Source organism: Lonchura striata, chromosome 3 (genome assembly GCF_046129695.1).
Source record: "Lonchura striata isolate bLonStr1 chromosome 3, bLonStr1.mat, whole genome shotgun sequence".
NCBI lineage: Eukaryota > Metazoa > Chordata > Aves > Passeriformes > Estrildidae > Lonchura > Lonchura striata.
The window spans coordinates 12,936,896-12,960,781 of NC_134605.1; the positions used below are offsets into that span (position 1 = coordinate 12,936,896).

The 23,886-nt window shown below is 41.5% G+C and overlaps 1 protein-coding gene across 7 annotated transcripts in view; it reads right to left on the reverse strand.

The window, feature by feature from the left end:
* TRERF1 (transcriptional regulating factor 1) overlaps positions 1-23,886 on the reverse strand; it is a 99,913-nt gene that overhangs the window by 14,670 nt on the left and 61,357 nt on the right. For 6 of the 7 annotated variants that reach the window (XM_021547616.3, XM_021547617.2, XM_021547612.2 and 3 more), the window contains exons 3-7: positions 15,846-15,943; positions 4,768-6,408; positions 4,132-4,181; positions 3,260-3,410; positions 2,070-2,318 (exon numbers count right to left, since the gene is read on the reverse strand). In XM_021547616.3, the coding sequence (XP_021403291.2) occupies positions 2,070-2,318; positions 3,260-3,410; positions 4,132-4,181; positions 4,768-6,141 (1,824 nt within the window). In that variant the 5' untranslated portion in view covers positions 6,142-6,408; positions 15,846-15,943. The remainder of the gene's footprint in view (positions 1-2,069; positions 2,319-3,259; positions 3,411-4,131; positions 4,182-4,767; positions 6,409-15,845; positions 15,944-23,886) is intronic. The other variant, XM_021547618.2, reaches the window with a different exon arrangement.

Below are 23,886 nucleotides of genomic sequence, written 5' to 3' on the forward strand. Positions count from 1 at the left end.
GACAGATAAAGTCTATCAAGATGGTGAACATTTAGTGTTCATAAAGGAGAAAGGTGGAAAAACCCTAAACTCAAGGGAAAAAATCCAAACAACCCAAAACCTGAAAAAGAGACCCAGAAGGCCATGTCTTTGATTAAGGGCTCATTTTGTTCTGCTCTCCAAGTGTGAAAGAGCTGGTACTTGTTTCTCACAAGTGTAAAGCAACTCAATGTAACACCTTAGAAATCATTAATACCTCCATCTCCTACACTGCTTCACCTAGAGCATACCTATGCCAACACTGCTTTCAAGAAAGGTCACATTGAGCAGCAAAGGAGATAATGTGTCCATGGGCTCTCAGTGCACAACCACCCCTGAAAAACCACCCTACTTTTCTGAATTTCTAGTAACTGATTCCCATTATCCAAGACAGAATGTATTCTTCTGGGTCCTGCTGCTGCACCCTGACAGATCCACTCAGGACAGATCCTGATGGGCCTCACTTGACTGCTAATCTCAGCTCACCATCCTGTAGCCTTGCTGAATGTTTAGTTCCTTTTTGCTGTTTCATTTTACTGATTCCGTGAGTTTTGTGGAAGCTTTTCTGGACAGCTTGAAGCACAGTATAAATAAATGCAACACAGCTTCAGTTCTTTGGTAGTACAAGAAATCCCTCTCCAATGGCACAATCGCTTTACAAAAGAGGGGGAAACTGTGGATCTCTTGATCTTTTAATGTTTCCAATGCTACTGCTTATGTAAAAGATAGGGTCCAGAGAGGGAACTGCCTGAGTTTGGTTTGCTTGGGCAATAACAAAGACCACAAGCATAATTTTGAGAGAATGAATGTGCATTTTGCCAAACACTGGCAGATTTAATCACAGTCACTTTATATATGTTGCAGAAATACACAAGTCCAAGCCACCTACTCTGGAGTCTCTAGAGAAGATCTCCCACTCAGAACTTGAGGATTCAAAAAAGACTGTCCCTATTCTTTAGCAGACTAGAAATAGAAATGAAGAATTCTGCCACTGAGTTACTAAGTATTGCAAAATGACAGCTTTCACAGTAAAGTGGAAGTTTATATGTAAAACCTCTGTCTTAAAGGAAGAGAGGAGACATTTAATATATACATGTATATATTATATATATTTAAAATTAGTGAATATGTCTGAATGAAGAGTCAGGAGTGAATATTGTAAGGAGTCACACATGCTGGTATAATACTGATTTCTCATTTGTCCATCAACCTCACATGCAGAAGGAAAATCAAAAATATCACAAAGATATTTCTCTGCATTGTACAGATAATACCATACAGAACTTATACTCCCCAGTAATCCCTTATCATGGCGTAGTCTGCCAAAATGGATTTGAAGGAATGAGCAGAATTCATTTCTACACCAGAACATGAAATAAATATTGCTTGCTCCAGGATTCCTTCAGGAAAATAATAATGAGCGTTCTCACATCTCATTCAAGCACTCATCAATTCCTTGTGCTGCCTGACCATTTCAGTTTTATAAGCAAAATGTAAGCACTAAGCAGAGCTATTTTTCCTGTATCAGAAATCCCAGTGATTAACCCTTAGAGCTGATGCATGCAGGGAGAAAGGGAAAAATTACTTCACTGCAGAACTCCAAGTTTCGTATTGCTTAGAACACATACTCTAAGCACTGTACTCCCTTTGGCTGAAATGAGAAGCACATATATCTGACTTCAGAAAACAGGAAGAAATAAAACCGCCAATTTTAAGCAATAACATAACAATGAAGCAGCCTGAAAAGGAAAAAACAAAACCAGTAAAAAGATAGTAAATCCCTTTGTTCTAGTGGGATGAAAGAATATCACATTCCAATTTTGAATTATTTGTTTTCAACTGAGATCTTGATTCCTCAGCAAAGGAAAATTAATATTTTCAAATGATTGAAGAAGAAATGCTCTGATGCTACAGGACTTTTTTTATTTGTTAGGAATCATAAAGATTCCAGAAAATATTCTAAAATACTGATGTTTTAGAAGGTAGCAGCACTACAAGCAAAGGGATTTAACGAGCACAGGACAGTTAGTGGCAAGAAACACAGCACTCACAGAGGATGAGCAGGGGTTGGCCACTTTTGGACTGCACGGTGGAGAGTAAGTCATCTTCACAAGAACGGGCATCTCGTCATCTGACACAGAGTTGGCAGACTTGTCTGTGACTGTGGCAGTGCTGGCAGAGGGCTGCGTGCTGGGCTCAGGTGACAGAAGCTTTACAGGGACAGACACTGGCATGACGATGGGCGCGAGGCCATCCACCTCTTTAGACAGCGGCTGCTGTGGTGGTTTCTCTCCTTCATCCTGCACAGACAATTAAAGGCTTTCAGCCCCAGTGAGGGAGCGCTGCTGCTGGATCGATGCACTATGCAACGTGTGCACCGTGGCTGAAAAGAAGTGGCCTGGGTTACAAGACACAACAGTGCTCCTTCTTTCCTTCTTGGGACTCTTTCTTCGCCTCAAAAGAAGTCAGCAGGTTACTTGTGACTCCTACATAGGATTCAGTCTTGGTGACAAATAATCACCTGAAGCATCTTTACCAGGTAACTTGCAGGAGGAGAGACAAACATGTCCCTTTTTATCACTACAAACACAGAATTCTCCATCACCCAACTGAAAACAAAAACATAAACTCTGGAACTCTGGTAGCTCTTTGCCCTCCTATGGTATTCCCTGTTATGATAGAATTTCTAAAATATCAGGATAAAGACTGACTGACAGGGCAAGTTATTTTTATGCAGAACAGCTCAAACACATTTTTGGTTTGGAATTTGTTGATACCTATTACAACTAAAACACTTTGGAAGAAAGTTGTCAAAGATTGAACAATTCTGCTCCTCCAGTTAAAGCCTGGGAAGGCCTCCAATAAATATTCCTTAGTCATCCAAGTAGTTTAAATGAAAATAAGGAAGACTTGACGTTCCTGGTATGTCTAATATAATAAACAAACATGAGGAGGAAAAAAATTAGACATTCCTGACATGACTTGGTAGGGTGTTCTGTAATGTGCAGAGAAACAGAGAAGGACAAACACTGATCTGTCCTCCACCACTGCCTCTGTCTTCGAAACAAGACTTCTGGCCTACAAACTAACAGAATTATGTGCATTTCTACTTCCATGGGGCATGACATAACAAAACAGTGCTGAGAAGAACAAGTTTTGACAGCAAAGCAAAGCATGGCAAAGCAAGCAAACATCAACACAAAAAGACTGTGCCAAATACTTAAGTCAAATGGACTGCTACCTGTTTGAAGTTGGGAGATGCTCTTACTCCTCCGTGTGACCTCATGTGACCATTTAGAGCAGGCAAACTCTTAAATTCCTTCAAGCATATTGAACACATTAGCTTGTTCTTCACATCAGCTCTCTCGGGAAGTGTTTCTCTGTTCTGGCCACTATTTTTATTTTCATTTTTATAAAGCATGGAACAGAAACAAAACATTAGTTTGGCATGTTTCCTTTTTTGTGAAGGGAGCTTTTTTTAATCAAGGAAGTTAATAAAATTATACAGCTAGATGGTAATGAAGTCACAAGCAAGTGTGTGGTGACTGCTGTGGAATACATGGCCCATCACCTAGATCAGCTGCTCCCAAGATAGGGAAAAGGGAAGTTTTGAGCAGGACATGCTCATCAATACAGCAAATCCCATGACATCTACCATGACAGACCTGCATTTCCCCACTTGTGACAGCAAGTAACTTGGACACATTGCCTTTAATTTATGGTAGGAAACCACTCTGACAGACACCTTGGTCTTTCAGAGGTGCAATCTTAAGGAACAAACAGAAGATCTCTGCTGCCAAAGATACAAATCCAGACTATATAGCATCCCTTTTCTTATAAATGTAACACTGGAGCTCTCCTGCTTTTGGTTTTTCTTTGATTTTCTTCATTTTTTTTTTTTTTAATATAAAGTAAGTATTTATTTGACTCTATTGAAATGGGGGGATGCTGGAAATCATACAAACTTAAAATCAGAAAGCACAAAACTAAAGGTGTTTCTAGAAGAACAACAATTATTACATATCCACACTGTATGCTTTTCCCTGTAAATACAGACCTCCTTTGCATTTCTCATCTTTTATTACAAAGACAAAAAGAATCTTTTTAAAATACCTTTGTTCTGGGGACAGTGGCTGCAGTCTGCCATCTGATAGTTGCACCTGCTATCAAAACAGGAGAATGGAAAAGAGGGGAAAAAGTTGAGAAAATAATTTTTCAGGAAATACTGTATAAATGAAGGTACTCACAGCATTAAGTATGCATTTTACATACAATTTTACTACTATTAAAAAGCCTCTGAGTTGAAAGCCAGACATCAAATCTGCCGCTGTGAGCACTGCTAGTTTAAGTTTTCTTCACTCTCCTGCTGACTGAAGCCTTTGCTTTGACCCAGAACTACTACTTTTGGAAACAGAGCTGACTAACTGCTCCTGAACAACTGAGCCTGCAGTGTTGAAAAATTAGCAGGAAGGCTCTGTTGTAACTGGGTCCCTCCTTCCCAGAAACTGAGGCAGAACTTCTCAAAGCCTCTCACAGGAAAGCAGCAGCCTCTCAGCAACAGCTCTGTGCTGCTGCCAGCCTGGCCCAAAGCCCACCCTGAGCTGTAGACCAAATGAAGTTTCCCAATAGTTCCCCATCCCAGATCTTACATCCTAACCTAATGCCCTCTGCCCAAACTGCTTAGTTTCCATACTTTGCTTCTCTTCTGCAAACAAATTTGCTTGGGCATGGATCTAAAATACCACCTACCTGAGGCCACGTGGTGCTGGGAGAGTCTTGCTGAGAGCTTTTGTTGTTCAGATGAACACCCGAGGGTGGCAAAAGAGTTCGATGAGGGACAGCATTACCTACAGAATTCATCTCCTGCCGTGTGGGATCCTCAGCGGTGTCTGGTGGAGTGAGGCCAATGTGGGAGCTCAGGGATGGCACTCTGCCCTCACTCAGGTACTGCTTCTGCTGATCTTGCTGCTGCTGCTGCAGTAAACTCTGGGGGTACAAGTGCCTGTACTGTTCGTGGGGATCTTGGAAGCAATACTGAGGCACTGCTCCCAACTGGATAAGCTGCACAGGATGCCCGGGATCCTGAGAGTACTGGTGTGGCTCATGCATAGTCTTTGGATCGGGTTCCCTGTGATAGTGAGGAAGCGGCAATTGCATCTGCTGCTGCTGCTGCTGTAACTGCTGCATGACAGGTTGTGTTTGGTAATACTGAGCGATCTGCACTGGACACTGCCGCTGCTGCCGAGCTGGAGGCTGCTGCTGGATCTCCTGGATCGAGAGCCGCTGGTGTCCCTGCTGCGGCTGAGCGTAGTACTGAGGCTGCTGCAAGTGCTGCATCTGTTGCGGCAGGAGCTGCTGGGACTGCATTTGCGGAACGTGCGCCTGTCCCTGCTGGAACGCAGAATGCATCTGCATCTGTGATAAGTGCTGCTGGTAGTCGTAGTACAACTGTTGGTGCTGCATGACTTGCATTTGTTGCTTTTGCTGTGTGCTTGTAAAATTCTGGTGCGTTTGCTGTGGCACTGGTTGGTATCTTTGTACGGTGGAAGCTACGGGTTGTTGCTCAACCGCCGGTTTCTGGGACAGCAGCTGCCTGAGCGCACTGTCACCGGAATTATCCACCATCGGAGACTCGGTGTGCAGAACCTGAGCCATGTTGTTCACTTGAATTCTCAGATTTTGGTTAGCAAATACTTGTGTAAAGGAGTCCAATTTGTGCAGGACCCCACTGGTAATTTTTTGCGATCGGTTTTCACTGGGTTGCGGGTAAGAATATTGGTATCCGTCATGGGACTCCCCCTGCCCGAGGGGGCTCCACATTGCGCTTTGATTATTCAAACTGTTCCTCGCTGGGACATGGTTACCTGAGCCAGAATGTGTCCAACTGGTTTGTCTAGATGTATCCATCGACCCAAGACTTTTTGAACTTACAGGCAAAGCTATACTGTCCCTTGAATCTTGGGGAAATGGAGGGGAGAGGGGGGACGCCTGAGGAGCATCCATAACAGATGTCCCATAGCTATGATTTAGAGATGGAAGGGAGTTCATTTGGTGTTGTTCGTAGTACAAGTTCTCATTGTTGTTGGCAGTATGATTAGTTTTATACAATTGCTGGTCCCCCATTTTTGGTCACTTCTGTTCCAAACTTACAGGCACACAAACCATTGAAATCTCTATGAACCCTGAGATAGCTGAGTGAGGGGAAGGGAGGGGAGGGGACAAGAAGCTAGAATTACTTATAATTCAGCATGTCCACGTGCATCACAAGGACTAAAATTTCCTCCAGTCTGTCAGTAACTCCAATCTCAGACTTGATGTTGTTTCACATCTTCAATGAATGGACCACAGCACAAATCCTACACAGATCAGTAAGTTTAGTGTGCCAAGCACCTGCAGAGTAAGAGAAAGACAAGGTAAGTGCTGGCTCTTTCCATAAACTGTTATGGTTATTGCTTCAAAGGAAACTGTAAAATCTTCTTGTTTGAGATACATAATCAGATGCAAAATTGTAGCAGCTGGGCTATTTCAGAGCAGTTAAGATTACTTCATCTCATCCTATTATCCTTCCTCTCCTCTAGTGCCCTGATAAAATCATTCTGCCAAACCAATAAAAACTTATTCTTCAAAACTGTCTTTTCCCATAAAGAATATAAACATTCAAGCAGTTTTTGTCAGCCATATACTGTGCTCTCATGACTAGTTTCGTCAGATGGTTGACTATCAAGGCAAGTCATAGACTCACAAAATCACAGAATGGTTGGGGTTGGAAGGGACCTCTGCAGATCATCTCTGCAAACCCCTTCTAAAGCATGTTCAACTGTGCATATATGTGGAGGAGACTCCACAGCCTCTCTGTGCAGCCTGTTCCAGTGTTCTGACACCCTCAAAGTAAGGATGGATGGATCATACTTGGATGGAACTTCTGTGTTTCAGTTTGTACCCACTGCCCCCTGTTCTGTTGCTGGGCACCAATGAAAAGAGCTTGGTTCCATCCTCTTGACACCTGCCCTTAAGATCTTTCTATGCACTGATAAAATCCTGTTTTCTCCAGGCCAACCAGCCTCTCTTGCCTCATAAGAGATGCTCCAGTCCCTTTATCACCTCCACAACCCTCCACTAAACTCCTTCTAGTAGTTCCAGTATGCCTTTCTCAAACTAGAGAGCCCAGAATTGGACACAGCACTTCAGATGAGGCCCCATTAGGGCAAAATAGAGGCAGGATCACCTCTCTTGACCTGCTGGCAATGGTCCTCCTCATGCTCCCCTGGATACCTTTGGCCTCCTTCACCTTAAGTGCACTGCTGGCTCACGGACAGCTTGTTGCACACCAGGATTCCCAGGTCATTCTCCACAGAGCTGCTTTCCAGCAGCTGAGCCCCCTGTGCTGGTTTAAGGGGTTATTCTTCCACAGGTGCTGAACCCTGCACGTGCCCTCATGGAACTTCATTAAGATCACTCCATCCAACTCTCCAGCCTGTCCAGCTCTTGCTGAATAGCTACCCAGGCTTCTGACAAATCAGACACTCCTCCCAGCTCTGTATCAGGAGCAAACTTGATGAGAGTACATTCTGTCCCTTCATCCAGATCAGTGAGGAATAAGTTGAACAAAGCTGGACCCAGTATTGGCCCCTAGGGAACACCACTAGCAATGGGCCTGCAGTCAGACTCTGCACCACTGCCCACAACTCTGGGACCATCCCTTCAGCCAGTTCTCAATCCACCACACTCATCTAACCCACACTTCCTGAGCTTACCTATGAGGATGCTATGGGATACAGTGTCAAAAGCCTTGCTGAAGTCAAGGCAGGCACTGCTCTCCCTTCATCTACCCACACAGCCAGACATTCCATCACAGAAGTCTGTCAGATAGCTCAAGGTATTATTTCTCCTTGGTGAATCCCTGTTGACTACTGAGAACCTTCTTTTCCTCCACACCCTTAGAGCTGACATGCAGGATGAGGTGTTTCATCACCTTTCCAGGGATGCAGATGAGACTGACTGACCTGGAGTACTTCTGCTAAGACCAAACCAGTCAACTGAAATCTTTTCTGACCAGTCACCTTACATCAGGAATGCTGAACTCTGACTTCTGTTCTACCTGTTCACCCCTCCTTCTTTGTGTTGCATGATTTTAACAAATTTATACCAAATGCAGCCTTTCATAATTTTACTGTATAAACTGTAACTCAACTAATGTTTTACAGATGTCCATACTATTTCTGAAGAATAGAAAATACATAACAAAATGATAGGATTGTTTTACTACTCCACAATATGAAGCAATTACTGTGTCTACAGTCACCCATATGCACAGAGATACAAAATACTTATGAACTCATAAATACATTTTAAAATAAAAGCAGATCCTGCATTTGAACAAGAACACAGAAATACTAAACCAAAACCTTAACTCTGCCTCCTTCACATCTGATTTTCGAAATGCAGTGCTCTCCACCAAGGACTCCTGCACACTGATGTCCTTACCTTTCTAACCTTAGAAGAATCCTCCAGCTACGTGGATAAATGTGAAGTCATCGATGAAGAAAATTTTAACCATTGCCGGATGCATATTAAGGAGAGTTTGTGCTTGCAACAGCAAACAAGGGTAATACATAGCTGCAGGCAGGAAAAAAAACCTTTTCCATTCTAGCATAATGTATAACAGAAACCCATAGCTCCCAATGAAGAGTGTTTGCAGCGTGTATAGTTTTTGTGTAAACCATCTGCAACCATTAGTATGTAACATCTTCACGTGACAAATAATAGCTGAGAATAATTGCAAGTTTATTTCCCCTTTCCAGAAATACACATTGCTTCACAGTTTCTCTGAACACACTCCTTTCCAGATTTTTATAGATGAACAATTAAAAAGATAGGAGTCAACAATGAATACTCAGGCTGCCAACAGGGTTTTTCATCTACAACCCAACTTCAAAGACTTCCTACTAAAAATTATGAAGGGAAACTAAACAAACCCTCCACAAAACATTAAAAGGGCATAAAAATAAATACTGCATGGTGTTTCACACTGAAAGGCCATCAACGTTTTAGAGGAAGAGAGGGAATGTGCATTTCCTTTTATGCCTGCCAAGTTTAGGAAGCTCAGTCAAGATGCTCAGAACACATCTTCCCATAAAACCAGAACTACTGGATCTATAGGTACACTTTTTGCATAGGAGCTATGTCCCATTTCACCTATTAACAGAACTATTCCTTGAGTTTGGCCCTTCTTTTGCTGCCTCTGAAGTGACAAGTATTAGTCAAAGGACAAGAAACAATACAAACCAGTGAGGGAGAACAAATGTCTCCAGGAAACAATTAGAAGACCACAAGAATTCCAGGAGTAAGGACAGTAAGAGACTTAAGGTAGTAAATAAACTGATTTTATTACAAAAATGTATCAAGGGGCCAACCAGGCCCCTTCTCTTCCCACAGGCAGGAGCACCATGGTGGCAGATGCTGTGGACTGCACCAGCAGCCACAGCTAGTGCTGTAGTCACCACAAAAAATGCTGTCCCTTGGGCATGTGCCAAATTCCACTTACTGCACCCTTTCACCTGGGGATTACCTGTCACAGGACACTGGAAAGCAGTCAAGAGGTTTTATATCTGTGGCATTAGCACAGACACCTTTCTTCCCCTCTCTCAGAATAATAAAAAAAAAATAAAATAAAAAAAAGGTTCATTAACATTTCCTCTCCAGCAGCTCTAGCATCCTCAACTCAGCTCTGGTTTGAGAGGTGGGACATGCTGCTGTCAGGTAGGTTATGGAGTTATCATCAGAGTCATACAGAAATTTACATTTGTAAAAAGCTTAAAAATATATAATGGGATATTACATTAAAATACCAATCAAGTTACAAAAGGACTGAAAAGTTTAGTCACTGTGAAAATCACATTTGAAAAAAATTGCATTGTTTTCAAACACCCATCTCCCCTCCCCCAGAATAAAAATAAAAGAAAGATGAAAACATTCCTTTCAAAGGCATCACTGATCTGGAGAGAAAAAAAAAGCAAATGTTTAAAAAGCATTGTTATCCTACCTTCAGGTAACAGGAAAAAAACCCAGATACGCACATTGATAAGAGCATAATCAGTAATCAAGCAGTCCCTTAGATACCAAATGTTTTTTTAGTACTTCAACTAAAGGCTGAAACTCAAGGGCTTGATGCTGTATACACAGCATTTGCTATCAGCTTTAACAAAATCCTAACAGTATGCATTTCTTGTCAGATTAAAACCAGAGTCTATACTTGTTGAGTTGGGAGAGACGCAGCATATCATGACATCATTAAGGCTCAGGGGCACCAAAGTCAGTCTCTGGCCAACTGGGAAACCATTAGCAGCATACTGAATGATTTCCATTTAAGAGAAAGGAAAAAAAGCGTGCTTTTTCTCCTTTGTGTTTAGCACTGGTGCCTAAACATCCATCACTGCCATTTATCACAACAGCTCTGACTAATAAATGGTTAAACTGAACAACTAAACTAGTAGGAGTTAAAAGCAACAACAGTTCTGCGGTTCTGTGTTTCTTCTCTTCCTAACAGTCATTTATGCTACTTAACCTATTACATTTCTGACATTACAGATACATCCCAATTATGCAATCATTACAAAGAAGCATGAAAACAAATGCCAACAGACAGAAACATTTCTGTAGGCTGCCTAGAAAAAGAAATACCCTACTTAAGTTTATGGATGAAATCTGGAATCATGCTAATGGTAGTTCAATTGATTTCAACAGAGACAAGGGTTTGCTCCAAATCTTTTCTCATCATTTCGACAAGGTCCCCTGCAACTTGCACAGCTCCATTCTCCAGACTGACATCCAGGGGCCCACCAAGCTGGCTGAGATGACTTTACACACTCCAGCTGTCTCCCTCTTCAAACACAAGTAACTGAAAGGCAATACAAATAGGCTCTCCTGGAAGCATGCAATAACTTAATTCTGGTAAACTTGAAGTGGGAAGAAAGTATCAGTCTTCAGTAAAGGTGATCCAATTTTTCTCCTTTGTAAACTGTATCACCATAGAGGCAGAAGCAGATGTGGGGCTCCCAGCACATGAAGGACATGCTGGAGTGAATCCAGAGGAGGCATCCAAGATGGTTAAAGGGATGGAGCACCTCTCCTGTGAGGAAATGCTGTGAGAACTGGGATTGTTCAGCCTGGAGAAGAGAAGGCTTCAGAGTGCTCTAATTGTGGCCTTCCAGTACCTGAAAGGATCCTACAAGACTGATGGAGAAGGACTTTTAATGAGAGCATGTAGTGACTGGACAAGGGGGAATGGATTCAAACTAAAAAGAGAAGGTTTAGATTATATACTAGGAGGAAATTCTTTACTGGGAGAGTGATGAGGCACTGGAACAAATTGTCCAGAGAAGCTGTGGAAGGCCACAACTCTGGAAGTATGTAAGCCCAGGTTGGATGGCATTCTGAGCAGCCTGGTCTAGTGGAAGGTGTGCCTGCTGACAGCAGGGGGGTTGAAATTAGACAGCCTTTAAGATCTCTTCCAATTCAGGCCTTTCTATGTACTTAGAGAAGACAACAGTGAGATACTAAGATGATGATAGTTCTATAAAATAAACATTTCTGGCTCCATCACACACCACAGAAGCCAAAATCCGCAGAATTTTTCAACTCGAGTAAAATTACAGATTAAATGACAGTCACACAATTGAACTGCCTGAATTCACATGAATTCCAGAACGAGACATCCACTACAAATAAGTTGATGCATAAAAGTTGGGCTGGGTGTGTGCTGTAAAACCAGGGCTGAATGTCAGCCAGAGCCAGTTAATAGAGAGGGATGACAAAAGACTGTACGAGAGCAAATGCTGAAGGAAGCAGACTCACTAAAAGGCTGTAAAGTTATTACAGCTCTAATCTAACCCATCTCAGTAGGCTGCATGGCTGTGTATCAAAAGGGAATTGGATCCTACAGTTTGTCCAACTTATTTCAAGCTTTTCAGCTGTCTCTTTAAGCTAAAATCTACATGCTTTTATAGATTAATTACTAGCTAGCTTGAAAAAGAGAAGACTGGATAAGATGGCAAAAAAGCCCACATTCCTCCATGTTCTACCAGCTTTTGCAGGACAGTATCTGCAGCTACTCACAAGTGGCAGCATCAGCAGATACTCATTTTCTGGGCACCAACTCTCCTCATGTCCCTTCCTCCTTCTGGGATGGTAAAATGTCTGTTAAAGCAAAGTTAACCACCACCCTTAGCAGCCTGTGTTTTGTAATACCGAAGGCCTGCTTAGAAATGTGTCATTGCTGTGTGTTTTCATGTTTTAATCGTGCATTACCACCCCTCAGTCACACAGGCTTACAGGGCTCTCTCAAGTGACTGTCTTTCTGTCACTGGAATATAAGCTTCATTCTTAACTTCAGGTAATATGAAAGCCAAAATCAAGTTCTCCTTTCCCTTCTTTCACTTAATTTTCCCCCCGTACTTAGCTTCCATAGGAACAAACCAGTGTGTTTCTCTTACTCATTTTTTAGCCTTTTTTATGGGCATGTTTTTATTGACCTGTTTTGCTATTCAGAACTGTCAGATCTCCTGCCAAGCTATTCCTAAACCCAGCCAGCCATCATTCACATCATCTTGTGCTCTGATTTCCTTTAGGATAGACACAGGGATAAACAGCATTTCCTTTCCTGACAGCCTGCATTCTGCTCACACCAGTGCTACCAGCAGCCCAGCCACAGGCTGACCATAAGCCAGCCTTGAAGCTGGGCACAGACAGGCACAGTTTTCAGCTGGCCACTGCACCCCTGTGACCCCATCCAGAGGAGCAGCTTTGAGAAGTAAGGGGGTGCTGCCCAAGAACAGAGCCACCTCCCCTGCACACACACAGCTCTCAGGTGTGAAGCTGGCACTGCCCCTGGGTCTTCAGACCAGAGTAATGCTGGAAGGTTGAGAAGCACAGAAAAAAAGGAGCGTAAGAGTGGCATATTTCAGAGATCCCTGTGCTCTTGTGCCCTGTTTAGATACCACGTTTGCTCTCATAACTTACTATGCAACCAGAGTTCAAGCCCCTACTCCTTTTTTTTTTTCCTCTTGGCACAGAATATAAGCCTGTGAAAAAAATCAGCACAGTAGTCAAAGAGAATTAATAATTTCCAATGCCAGGGAAGGTGGTTGGGTGAGCCACCAGAGAGGAAAAGGGAAAGAAAGGTGAGATGATAACTCAAACACCTACCTTTTTTTTTTTTTTTAAGTATCTATAGAAATCCTGAAGACATCAGATATAGCAATAGAGGCAGACACTGAAAATAAGGGTCATCAGGCTCATGGCTGTTTTGGTTAGAATAAACATTGAAGTAGCAATACGGATTTCAAGGACCAAAAATTTTCTACAGCTACCTCAAGGACAAATGTTTTTAGGGATGAAAACCTTTTCATCCCAATCCTGGATACAATTGCTCCTATGGTTTCTGCTGCAATTCAGTTTTGTCTGGTTTTGAATGGCACAGATCTCAAACCCACGCCCATATCTGCATTCAAACCCAGAGGTTGACGTTCTTAGGCAAAACCAACAACAAAAAACCCACTTCAGTATATGAGAAAGTATGCAAATAGAGGAATTACAAAAGGGAAGAGGATTGAAAGGAAGCAAAATATTTAGTAGACTGATTTTTATAGCAAGCATAGTAAGAAAGCTATATACTCTTAAAATGGAAAAGGAAAAACGGATAAGCTGCTTTTTAATATTAATGCTGGTAGTTCTTCAACAGTTGCACAAATCCTTCAAAAATTATCATTCTCTTTGCAGCTAAGCTTCTGCAGTGCAGTTGGAAAGGCTGCTGAGTCTCATGTGGCTGCTCATTTAAGCTGTTCCCATTTCCACTCTTAAGAGAGACTAGAATGTCCTAATTCAGTTTAATAAAAAACACATTGGACTTGGGGGAGGGGAGAACAACGATGGCACTGGGAGAGAACTGAGCAATTTCTCTACTTCAATGAAGTTTAAAAAAAGGCAGAAAAAAAAAGAAAAAAAGAAAAAAAACCCCAAAAACTAAACACCAAACCCAACAAACCCAACAGGAAAAACAACAGTTGATCATCTCAGGAAAGGAAAGTCTCTAGAAAAGGAGGAGAAGCAAGGAGGAAGACAAACAGAAACATTTTCCTCTTGTTTTGATCTGTGCAAAAAATGCATTCTAAGGCACTAGTAATTTAATGAAAATGTTGTTTCCCCAAACTAGCAGAATTCTGGTTATTCAAAAAGAGAATGCTGATTTCTAAATAAAGCCATTAGCTGAATTTAGTTTAAGGAAGATACAATTTCATGAGTCCCAAAGAAACAAAGAAGATTGCTTCAACAAATATGATTATCTTTGCTGTTGGTGAATTGTTTCAAGGTACTCTGAAGGGTTTGGAAAACTGCAACAGAAGCAGGTATCATATTGCTTCATAAAAATGGCAAACATAAAATTATGTGATCTCCTCACAATACTGATTAGAAATAAAAGTAAAATCCAAGCTTTGACTTAAGGCCAGAAGGGCACTTGAATTGCATATTCCATGACTAAGTGACTAAAAAGCATATCAAAGACAGCACTAACTAAAGGCACTACTGTGACAAACACGGTAGTTTTATTTTTTTATTTGCTTATACTTTACTGCATCAAGTGAAAGTTCATTTGAAGTCTCTTCAGCCAACCTGGGTTTACTGACTGCTAGGTTGAGACAAATTGTTGTCCCTTCTGCCAAGTCCTACATCAAGGGCAATACTCTCAAACGCTTCCTGGAAAATAAACATGTCCTAACATCAAAATTGTCTTCGGGTTCATATTTTAGTTTATTTCTATTATTGAACTGACTCACTTGTTATTCCCCAGCAAGATCCTAGTTCTGCAAACATGAAATGAACTTAGGACAGAGAGGTCAGACCTCATTCAGTTACTGTATGTGGCTACATTACCTCTGGTTGCTGCTGTTGATTTGGGGAAGAGGGGGAAATTTTCAAACATTAATCCATCAGCTTTTGCTGTGACCACAGCCATGATAAGCCCCAAGTTTAGTTTAAGGTGAGCACCCTTGTAATGCACTTAAGCAGTTTCTTTCTGACCTCTGTAGTGTTTACTCTTTGCAGAGTGCAATGTGATTGCCTTTTTCTGTAACTAGAAATGCTTCAAAACAGTCAAAGAACATATGCTAGGATTTGCAAAAACAGGCAAGGAGAAAACATCCTGAGAGAGATAAACAATCAAAAAAATCAAGCACAAGTAGTAGTATGTGGAAAATAGCATATGGCTAAGCTTTCAGTGGGGAGGGAACAGCTATTTTGAGCCTGGTGTCTTCCCCAAAGGAGAGAGTTTTGAGAAATGCAGCTGCAGGACCCTCTGAAAAGTCCATCCCTCTGCAATAGTCCATGCTGGTGCCTAGCAGTGGAGCCAAGTCAAATCCAATGGCTAAAAAAACCTGATCACCTTAGTTGCTGCTTCTTTTTTTCTTAAGTTAATGTCCTTTTGCTTGTATGAGACAATACAGCCAAAGTAGTCCTTTAAGATATGTGTGTATACCTCTTGTGTCATACATACTGTGGAACACAAAATAATATTCTACTAGATACACAGCCCACACACAGCTAACCAGATTTGAACAGTCCATGAATAAACTCACAGGGACTCAGAAGCCCAAATTTTGAAAAACTGTCAAAAAGCACTGAAACTTATTAAACAGTTAAACTTATTAACTGTTTAATAAGTGATTATAATTATTATATTATTATTATTATATATATTAATAATAAGTTATAAACTCATTAAACTTATTAAAGACAGCCTTTGAAAAACTGGACATATGATGCTTTGACATTACCTGATTTTTGAGGATTTGTGAGATTCTTGTGTCTTCTTGTGCTGTCTTTGCCATAACATTTCATGCTGCTTTCATTCTGTGATCTCAAAGTGACGTATCTAAACAAAACAAAAGAATGGAAATTAGATTTTTCCCACATGTGACTATCTCCCAGCACCGGCTTGCTCCAAAGCATGAGCAGATTTGTGACAATGAGCTTCCTATTGCAACACAACAAAAAACAAACTTCTATTTAATACAGTATCTTCAGGTCACTGTATCTTTTAAGTCACTATGGCAGAGGGCAACTATCAGCACTCCAACTCCTTTAAAGAACAACCAAGAACTCCTTTCCCTTATTGATTGTGAGAGACTGCTTTGTTGTCAAATCTCTGGGATGGATACATCCACAGCCCTTCAAGTTATAGACTGAAATACAAGTGAATCTTTTATTCTTACTCAGCTTGGCGCCTACTGCAAAATGAAGAATGGGTTATGTTGATGCAATAAATAAAACAACATCTTGACTCTATTGCAGGGACCATAAAGATTTCACAGCACCTCATGCTGCTTTGAAGGAGCCCAAAGGGAGAGTGAATGCTCTCCCTGAAAGGAAGATTTGCTGGCCCAGAGCTTGCAACCTACATGCCAAGTATCACACAAACAAGTGCAGGTACAGCAACCAGGAAGGGAGGGATTAATGAAAGTCAAAGATGTGGGAGATACAATCAGCCTGTCACCCAGTGCAGAAGAGGTATCTAGACAAGGCATCTTAAATTACCTAAATGAAAACAACACATATGTTTTTATCAATGCTGCTGCCTGGATGGCTTTGAGGGAAGGCCCTTAGCACCTAAGGGTGTTAAGAATGTTGGCTGAAATCACTGCGACTGGGGGACATCCCAAAAGAAGGTGGCTAATGCCACCCTATCCAAAAGAAGAGCTTACAGAGGGACCTGGGAAGTTAGAGGTTTGTCAACCATACTTCAGTCAGCCATACTTCAGTCCGTGGAGAAAGTTCAGAACAAATTCTGCCGGGGGTTATCACAAATCAGATGAAGCATGTGACTAGGAAAAGTCAGCATGGATTCACCAAGGACAAAGTGATATGAGTGCAGAATGCCAACGCTGAGCCCACTGCTGTTTAATCCATTCATAAGTGGTCTGGAAAACAGAATCAAATGTACCCTGATAAGGTTTGCCAATGATACCAAGCTAAATGGGGCAGCATACACTTCAGCAAGAAGAGCCACCTGAATAGGCTGGAAGAGTGGGAGCTTTTGGAGTAAATCAGAAGCATGCAGGGTCTTCCAGACTGGACCAGATGATCCTTGAGGTGCTTTCCAACCTGGTATTCTGTGATTCTGTGAAACAGGCCTGTAAACTTGGGGTGCAATTCACAGCTCACTGGTATCAGTGGAAAACATTTCATCTGCATTGAGCATTGCTGGGTTTCGGAAAGTCAGTCCAAGCTTAAGAAGAAAATGTAGAAATGATCACAGATAACCTCAACATTTACTTCCTCTCACTGTCATGCTATGTACTTTTTAAAATTATTCCTTTAAAATCTCTGAATGGGTCCCAAGCACTGTGATGCTGCCACATACAGCAGAAGCCACCCCCCAAGTCCAGCAGATCCTTGCACAGAACAAGTGCCCTCCCTGAGTTATCCAGCAAGGTGGGGGAGAAGAACCCAAGCAACTCCCTCTGCCCAGTGCCAGTCTCTGCTTCCCCCTTCATCCTCCCCTGCAAGCCCACAGAAAGCAGCAGAGCACAATCCAGACATCAACCCATCAAAGCATACACCATGAGAGACAGAGGAGTCCTCACAAAGCCTGACCTGCCTAAATGTCTTTCTTTAACAGAACACCTCAGTTGATGGTCAGTGCTGGTAGCACCACATAGATTTTATTGAGTCTAAGCAAGTTTTTGATCACAACATTATCATGTTGAGCCCCAGTAACTAAAACATGTGTGCATCCGTGTCTTGCAAGAAATGTGAACCTAAATTCATAAATTCATCACCCACTTGCATCCTGTCGGCTCACAATTTTTCTAAGCAAGTCCATGAATCTTTGTTGGAATAAGGTTTTAATAAACTCACCTCTACTTAATGCTTTATTTGACTTGGTTTTCACACTGCTATTTAAATACCTCTAGGTTTATAAAAGGCATATTGAATCTTATAGTTGACTAAAAATTGAGCACCACATGCTTGTAAGAAAAAATATTCAGACACACAGAGAAAACCTGAGACTAACATCAGTGGAGCCAAAAGAGAAAATGTTGGGGTTTTTTTTACCTCAGTTTAACACAGCTATTTAGGAACCTGGCAATATGTTTAAATTTAATTTAAAAACTAACTGCTATATCATGATCCATGACTGAAGTCACAATATATAGTTTTGCTTTGTCATTTATCCATCTGTTCTGAATAAATGATGCTAGTATTAAGCCTAAAAATGCCAAAATATTGTGCAGACAAACCATTCCTGGTAGTTTCCTACAGAGGCCAGGCTGATGGACACTAAGAAAAACAACAACTGAAATACCCAGAAAAGCCCCTTCCTGTTTTCCATATCTGTTCTGGCTGCTTTTCCCACTATATCACTTTCATCATTAGAGCTACAATACCACCCCTATGCTGGGTTACAGAAGTTATCAGACATGTGCAATGGTCTCATACATAATAAGACAGTTAAAAAGTGAAACTCTGGACATTTTAGAGCCAGAGGTAGAGAACTGATGGCTGATAGATACTGAAAACAGTCCCAACATAATTAATGCAGGAACAAACACTGCAGATGTACATCAAATTTACAGATGAGATTTTCATTCTTTCCATCAAATTTTAACCACCATCTCATTTTTTGATGTTTAGATTAGAAAGCAACCTAACTTTATACTCCTTTACCATATTCTTCAGTTTTGCTTCCATCCCAGCCCTTGGATTTTGCATACAAACAAAGCACAGAAAGGAGAACTGAGAAGTGAAGCCTACAGCAACATTTACAAATTAAGAGCTAAGTCAGAGATCAGCTATCCCATATGCACAATATAAATTTTCAGTCTTCTCTCTTCATTAGGATTGATGACACTGCTGGAAAATAAGGAGTATGTAATTCCTTTTATGGGAATGTAAAGCATGGATGAATTAGCAGAAAGAGAATGCAGCTGAATCAATTTCTCATCTCAAGATAGTAATGGAGGCAATTTCTTGAACTTTACTATGCTTGTAACATATTGATCAGCAAAGCTTCACACTGCAAGTTAAAGTAGGTATTTTCCCAGGAATAAAATGGAGGATGGCAGTAGAAATCTAGACATCACACCAAAGAGAGGGATTTTTTCCAGACATGTTACACTAAAGAAAAATCAAAGTTCCCACGTGCTCGCATGTTATGGTAGCACATGAGAGGAAGATTTATAGATGAAAGCTGAATTAGTCCTACAGGAGCCTTCACAAAGTAAATTTAGTGACAGGACAGGGGGAATGGTTTCTAACTGAAAGCAAGTAGGTTTAGATTAGATATTGGGAAGAAATCCTTTTCTGTGAGGTTGGTGAGGCACCAGAACAGCTGGCCCAGATAATCTGTGGCTTCTCCACCCCTGGAAGTGTTCAAGGCCAGGCTGGATGGAGCTCTGAATAACCTGATTTAGTGGAGAGGTGTCCTAATAAAAAGCAAAGGTGGACTCCCTCCATCCATGCTAGACAACACAGCACAGAGAAGCCTGGGCAGTCTGTGAGCACTGCACACAAACTGCTCTGAGGAATTCCCCCGGATCTCCCCACTTGGAGCTTAACAGTACAGGACTCCTGTCTGGGCACAGAGCAGGCAATAGGGGATGCAGCAACATCAAGTCATCCCAAGATACCATGGCAGGCAGCTTGGAACTGGATGATCTTCAAGGTCCCTTCCAACCCAAACCATTCTAGGATTCTGTGATTCTATGATTTATTTAAATAGCATTAACTTCTATATTATCTGACATTAAGAATTTAACCAAGGCGTTACAATTGGGAACCCAGACTTCTTGCAGATCACCTGAGCATCCAAAACATGATTATGAGAATATACCAAAGGGAAAAAAAGAATCATAGTATCAAAGAGCATGAATTGCTTGGTTATGATCAAACAGCGTTTAATTAGTTTTGGAGCAGGAAAGGGAAAAGTTAGCCATTGTAAGATAAGAATGTAAGAACAACAACCGAGTATGTGTATTAAACAAGCAATACCAACAAATACTGTAATATCAACTGGCTAAACCAGCAACAAAATAGTTACCAGAATTATCACCATCAATCATGTACCATTACTTCAGTTAACACAACTATATCAGAGCAGAGTCTCTCCTCACATGCTGGAAGCCCTCCCTTAATCATCAGCCTCATGAATTTGCTTCCTTTCCCTGGTCTATGTACAGCTTCTTGCTTGCACCTTCCTAGAAAAACTCTAGGAATTAAAATTCTTTTCTAAGGACAAGATCCTCCATGCATGCATAATTATTTTTATGTGCTCATTTCTTCATTTTTGAAATGCTTCAGGAATATTGCATGACATTTATTTTCAGAGAAAATGGCTTAGACAAACAAAGCATTTTACAGATGTGACGCTATTCCACAGATAGATTACAAATTCCAAAATGTATTTGTTCTTTACGTGTAGGGTCCAAGGCCTCAGGTAACACATACAGTACAATGTGAGATCATGTTTAAAGTGTCTTGACATGAGCTACTGGTCATCTTCATCCCCACCACACAAAGCAAATGGGTGCTGACATGAAAGGAGACAGCTACACCACAGGTAGAACCCAGGAGGTGCCTGCCCTGGCAGCTGCACCAAGCACCTGGCACTGGCCAGAAAGTAATCCAGCTCCCTCCAGCAGGGCTCAGCTTGGCCCAGCCAGGAGAAAATTCCCCTGTTACCTCCTACCACATAACCACCTCTTATTCTCTCCTTATTGACTTCAGAGAGCAACCAGGCTGGCAGTACAGGAGCCCCAGAGCTGCTGCAGAACCCATCATCTTCCCCTTCACAACTCTCCTGTGCTCATCTCCTGCTCACCTCCTTGGAAGGACAGCAGATGCTCACTCCCCATCTCTTTTTTGTGACATTCATCATTTTTGGAGGTCTCCTTCCAGATCAAGGACTTCTGGTGGTTTTTTGTCACACCATACTTTGGATTTCTCTTCTCTTTTACAATACTTTGTGGACTGGGGGAGGTGAAATGGGAGGCAGGGAGGACCGGAGCCGCATATGGTATTGAAGACAGAGGAGCACCACGCATTTACACAGCAGCACTTTCATGCTTTCCATTTTGTTTTCTGTTATTTCACTAAAAAGTACTGACACCTGTTTTGTCTATCATTGCACTGCCATTTTTACAGGATAACCACAAAGACTCTTCCAGAGCAGTTAACACCCAGTGAAGCATTCATCAGGCATGAACCGTATTGTGACTGCCCTCCTCCTCCTCCTCCTCCTCCTCCATGGCTTTCGTTTATCTACAAGCAATTTCCTTCGGCATTTTATCATCCAATCATCCAGTACAAGGAGTTCTGCAACACATTTCAGCCAGCCCTTCTTTTCATTATTCTTAATACCTCAGGCCCACACTCTTGCAAAATTTCAGGTTCTTACTTAAAACTGTGAGGTGGCTAAAACTGTTCAAACAAAATCATTGCCAAAAATGCCATCAATAAACAACTCTGTTTCCTTGAAAAAGCCTCAAACTATCATTTCCCTTTGCAAAATTACTGCAAACCAGCCACTCTCCTAAAATAAATTCCCCAGTCACTAAAAAAAAAAAAAATTCTAAGTGGGCACTCCCCATAATGAGCTTTAGCCCTAATTGTTCCAATTTGGCAGAGTTGGGTGGGAACACATCACAGCAAGATCTTGTCAACAGCTTGATAACCTGATATTTGGACCTCTCACTAACATGCCAACCCTGCCCTAAGAAAATGGAGCAGGAGCTCCACAGCTCAGGAAACAGCACTATGAGACCAGAAAAAAACCCCCAACCTCAAACAAATAAGCTGACAAACCTGAAAGTCTAACAGCTACTTCTTGGCTCCACATCTTCCCTGCAGAAGGTGGGTGGGGAAAAAAAAATCCCCAACCCATCCCACCCCTCTACAGACTGACTCCTATGCACTGCCAAGAATATTTTGAAAGACACAAAATGTATAATAACTTTTCAACTGAATATTAATTTCTGAATTGAAAGGAAACATCTTAAGGGTGAGTGGGTGTAAGGAATGATTCCTCCTCGGCGCTGCCACGCTATTTATTAAAGGCTGCAAATACCCACAAGAATTCAGCTCTGGCCTTTCCACTGTACACTAACAAGCTTAGTTTACTGACATTCACAAAGCATATGAAGCTCTGCTTCAAATGATCCCTTTGAAAGAGACAATTACCAGACAACTGGAGATTGGATGACCATCAGAGCTAATTAAATTCTTAAATCCTGTTTGTATTTTTATCCATATCTTTCTCACAATTCTTGCTGAGCAGGGGAATGGGTCGGTTTGGGAGGCCTAGAGAACAAAAATAGCCTTTCCCACATCCCCATTCCCCTTCAGTTACAGATCTGTTTGGAACAAAACTTGAGACATGAAATCAATGCAGCCAGTGGTGGAATTCATCTTACTGTGACAGAAATATTCCATTTTCCCTAGCTTATATTTTAAATTGCTTTCTGATATACCAGGTTATTATTTTTTTTAGCCTCTTTCGTTCCTTACATAATTAAATGCCACGCCATTCAGCTTTTACAATTACTTTTACCATTTTCAGAAGAACATTTCTCAACTTTCTATGAAGAATTTATTCCCCACAAGTATTAGCTCCACTGACTATTTTCTTCTTCATTACATTAACAGATCTTAGCCATCCCTATAGTAATCTTCTCCCAAACACAGACTTTCCTGTAGGATGGGTATTATTTGCCAATCCTCAGTTTTCTTTCTGAGTATTCCACAAAACCAGAAGCAGCACAGAAGAGGGGAAAGGGCAGTGCTTTTTAATACCTCAGTGCCTTCACTTGCAAGCAAGGAAGAAGGGCTAAGCACAATTTATGAATACTTTTTTGTAACAAATTGAGATTTTGCATTTAATACTTGCCAAAATAACAACAATACTCCCAGAAAGGTCTCCTAGCTAAGCTATGACCATTTCACCCATTTACCCTCTAGCTACAGACAGGCAGCCTCTGAAGCTTTGAGTACTGCCTTCTACAATTCCTCTTCAAAGACAACCTCAGTTTTGGAGCAAGCGTGTTCCCAGCCCTGCAATTTCACCTTCAAGGTACTGCCCACACTAAACCAGGTCCAGCTGCACAACACTCTCTAGTTTGCCAACTTGTGACAAAGCACACAGAAAGCCTTAAAGAGGTGCTTTATTGATACAGAAGTGACAAAGCAAACATGGATCATTCTGCAAGAAGCAAGTTCATCCTGCTTAATGCTTCTTTGAGAGAAATATAAACAAACCCCCACAGATTACAGTAATACTTCCCTTCCTGGGAAGGCTAAAGATAATTATTTGGAGAGAGGGGGTTTATTTGTTTTGGTTAGTTTTGGGGGTTTGTTTGTTTGTTTTTATTCTGTGAAAAACTTGGGGGAGGGGGGTGAGAGGTGAGACGAAGAACAGAAGAGCAAGGAAGAAAAGGCTCTTTTAAATAACTTAACAGCTAAAACTTTATTTCTGACCCAAATACTATCTTGTTTCTTAGCAGAACAGGAGGAAGAAGTTTCCAGTGAGTGCCTAACAAGCATCAGGGAAGAAACCTTCTCTGAGGCAGGCACAGTACACCACCACAGCACCTTATCTTGTGAATTATAAGTAGGAAACACTTTGAAGATGACGATAAATTTGCTTGTCATCTCTGTCTCACTAACTGACCAAGAAATCTTTCAGGATTACTGAAATGTTACCAAGCATCATGCCTCCAACTGAAAGCAATGTATGCCTGACCTTTTCATACTATTTTCAACTCTGTCACAGATAGAGCTTGAATTATTGTCCCAGACAAGCTGTGCCCACACTTCCCCATG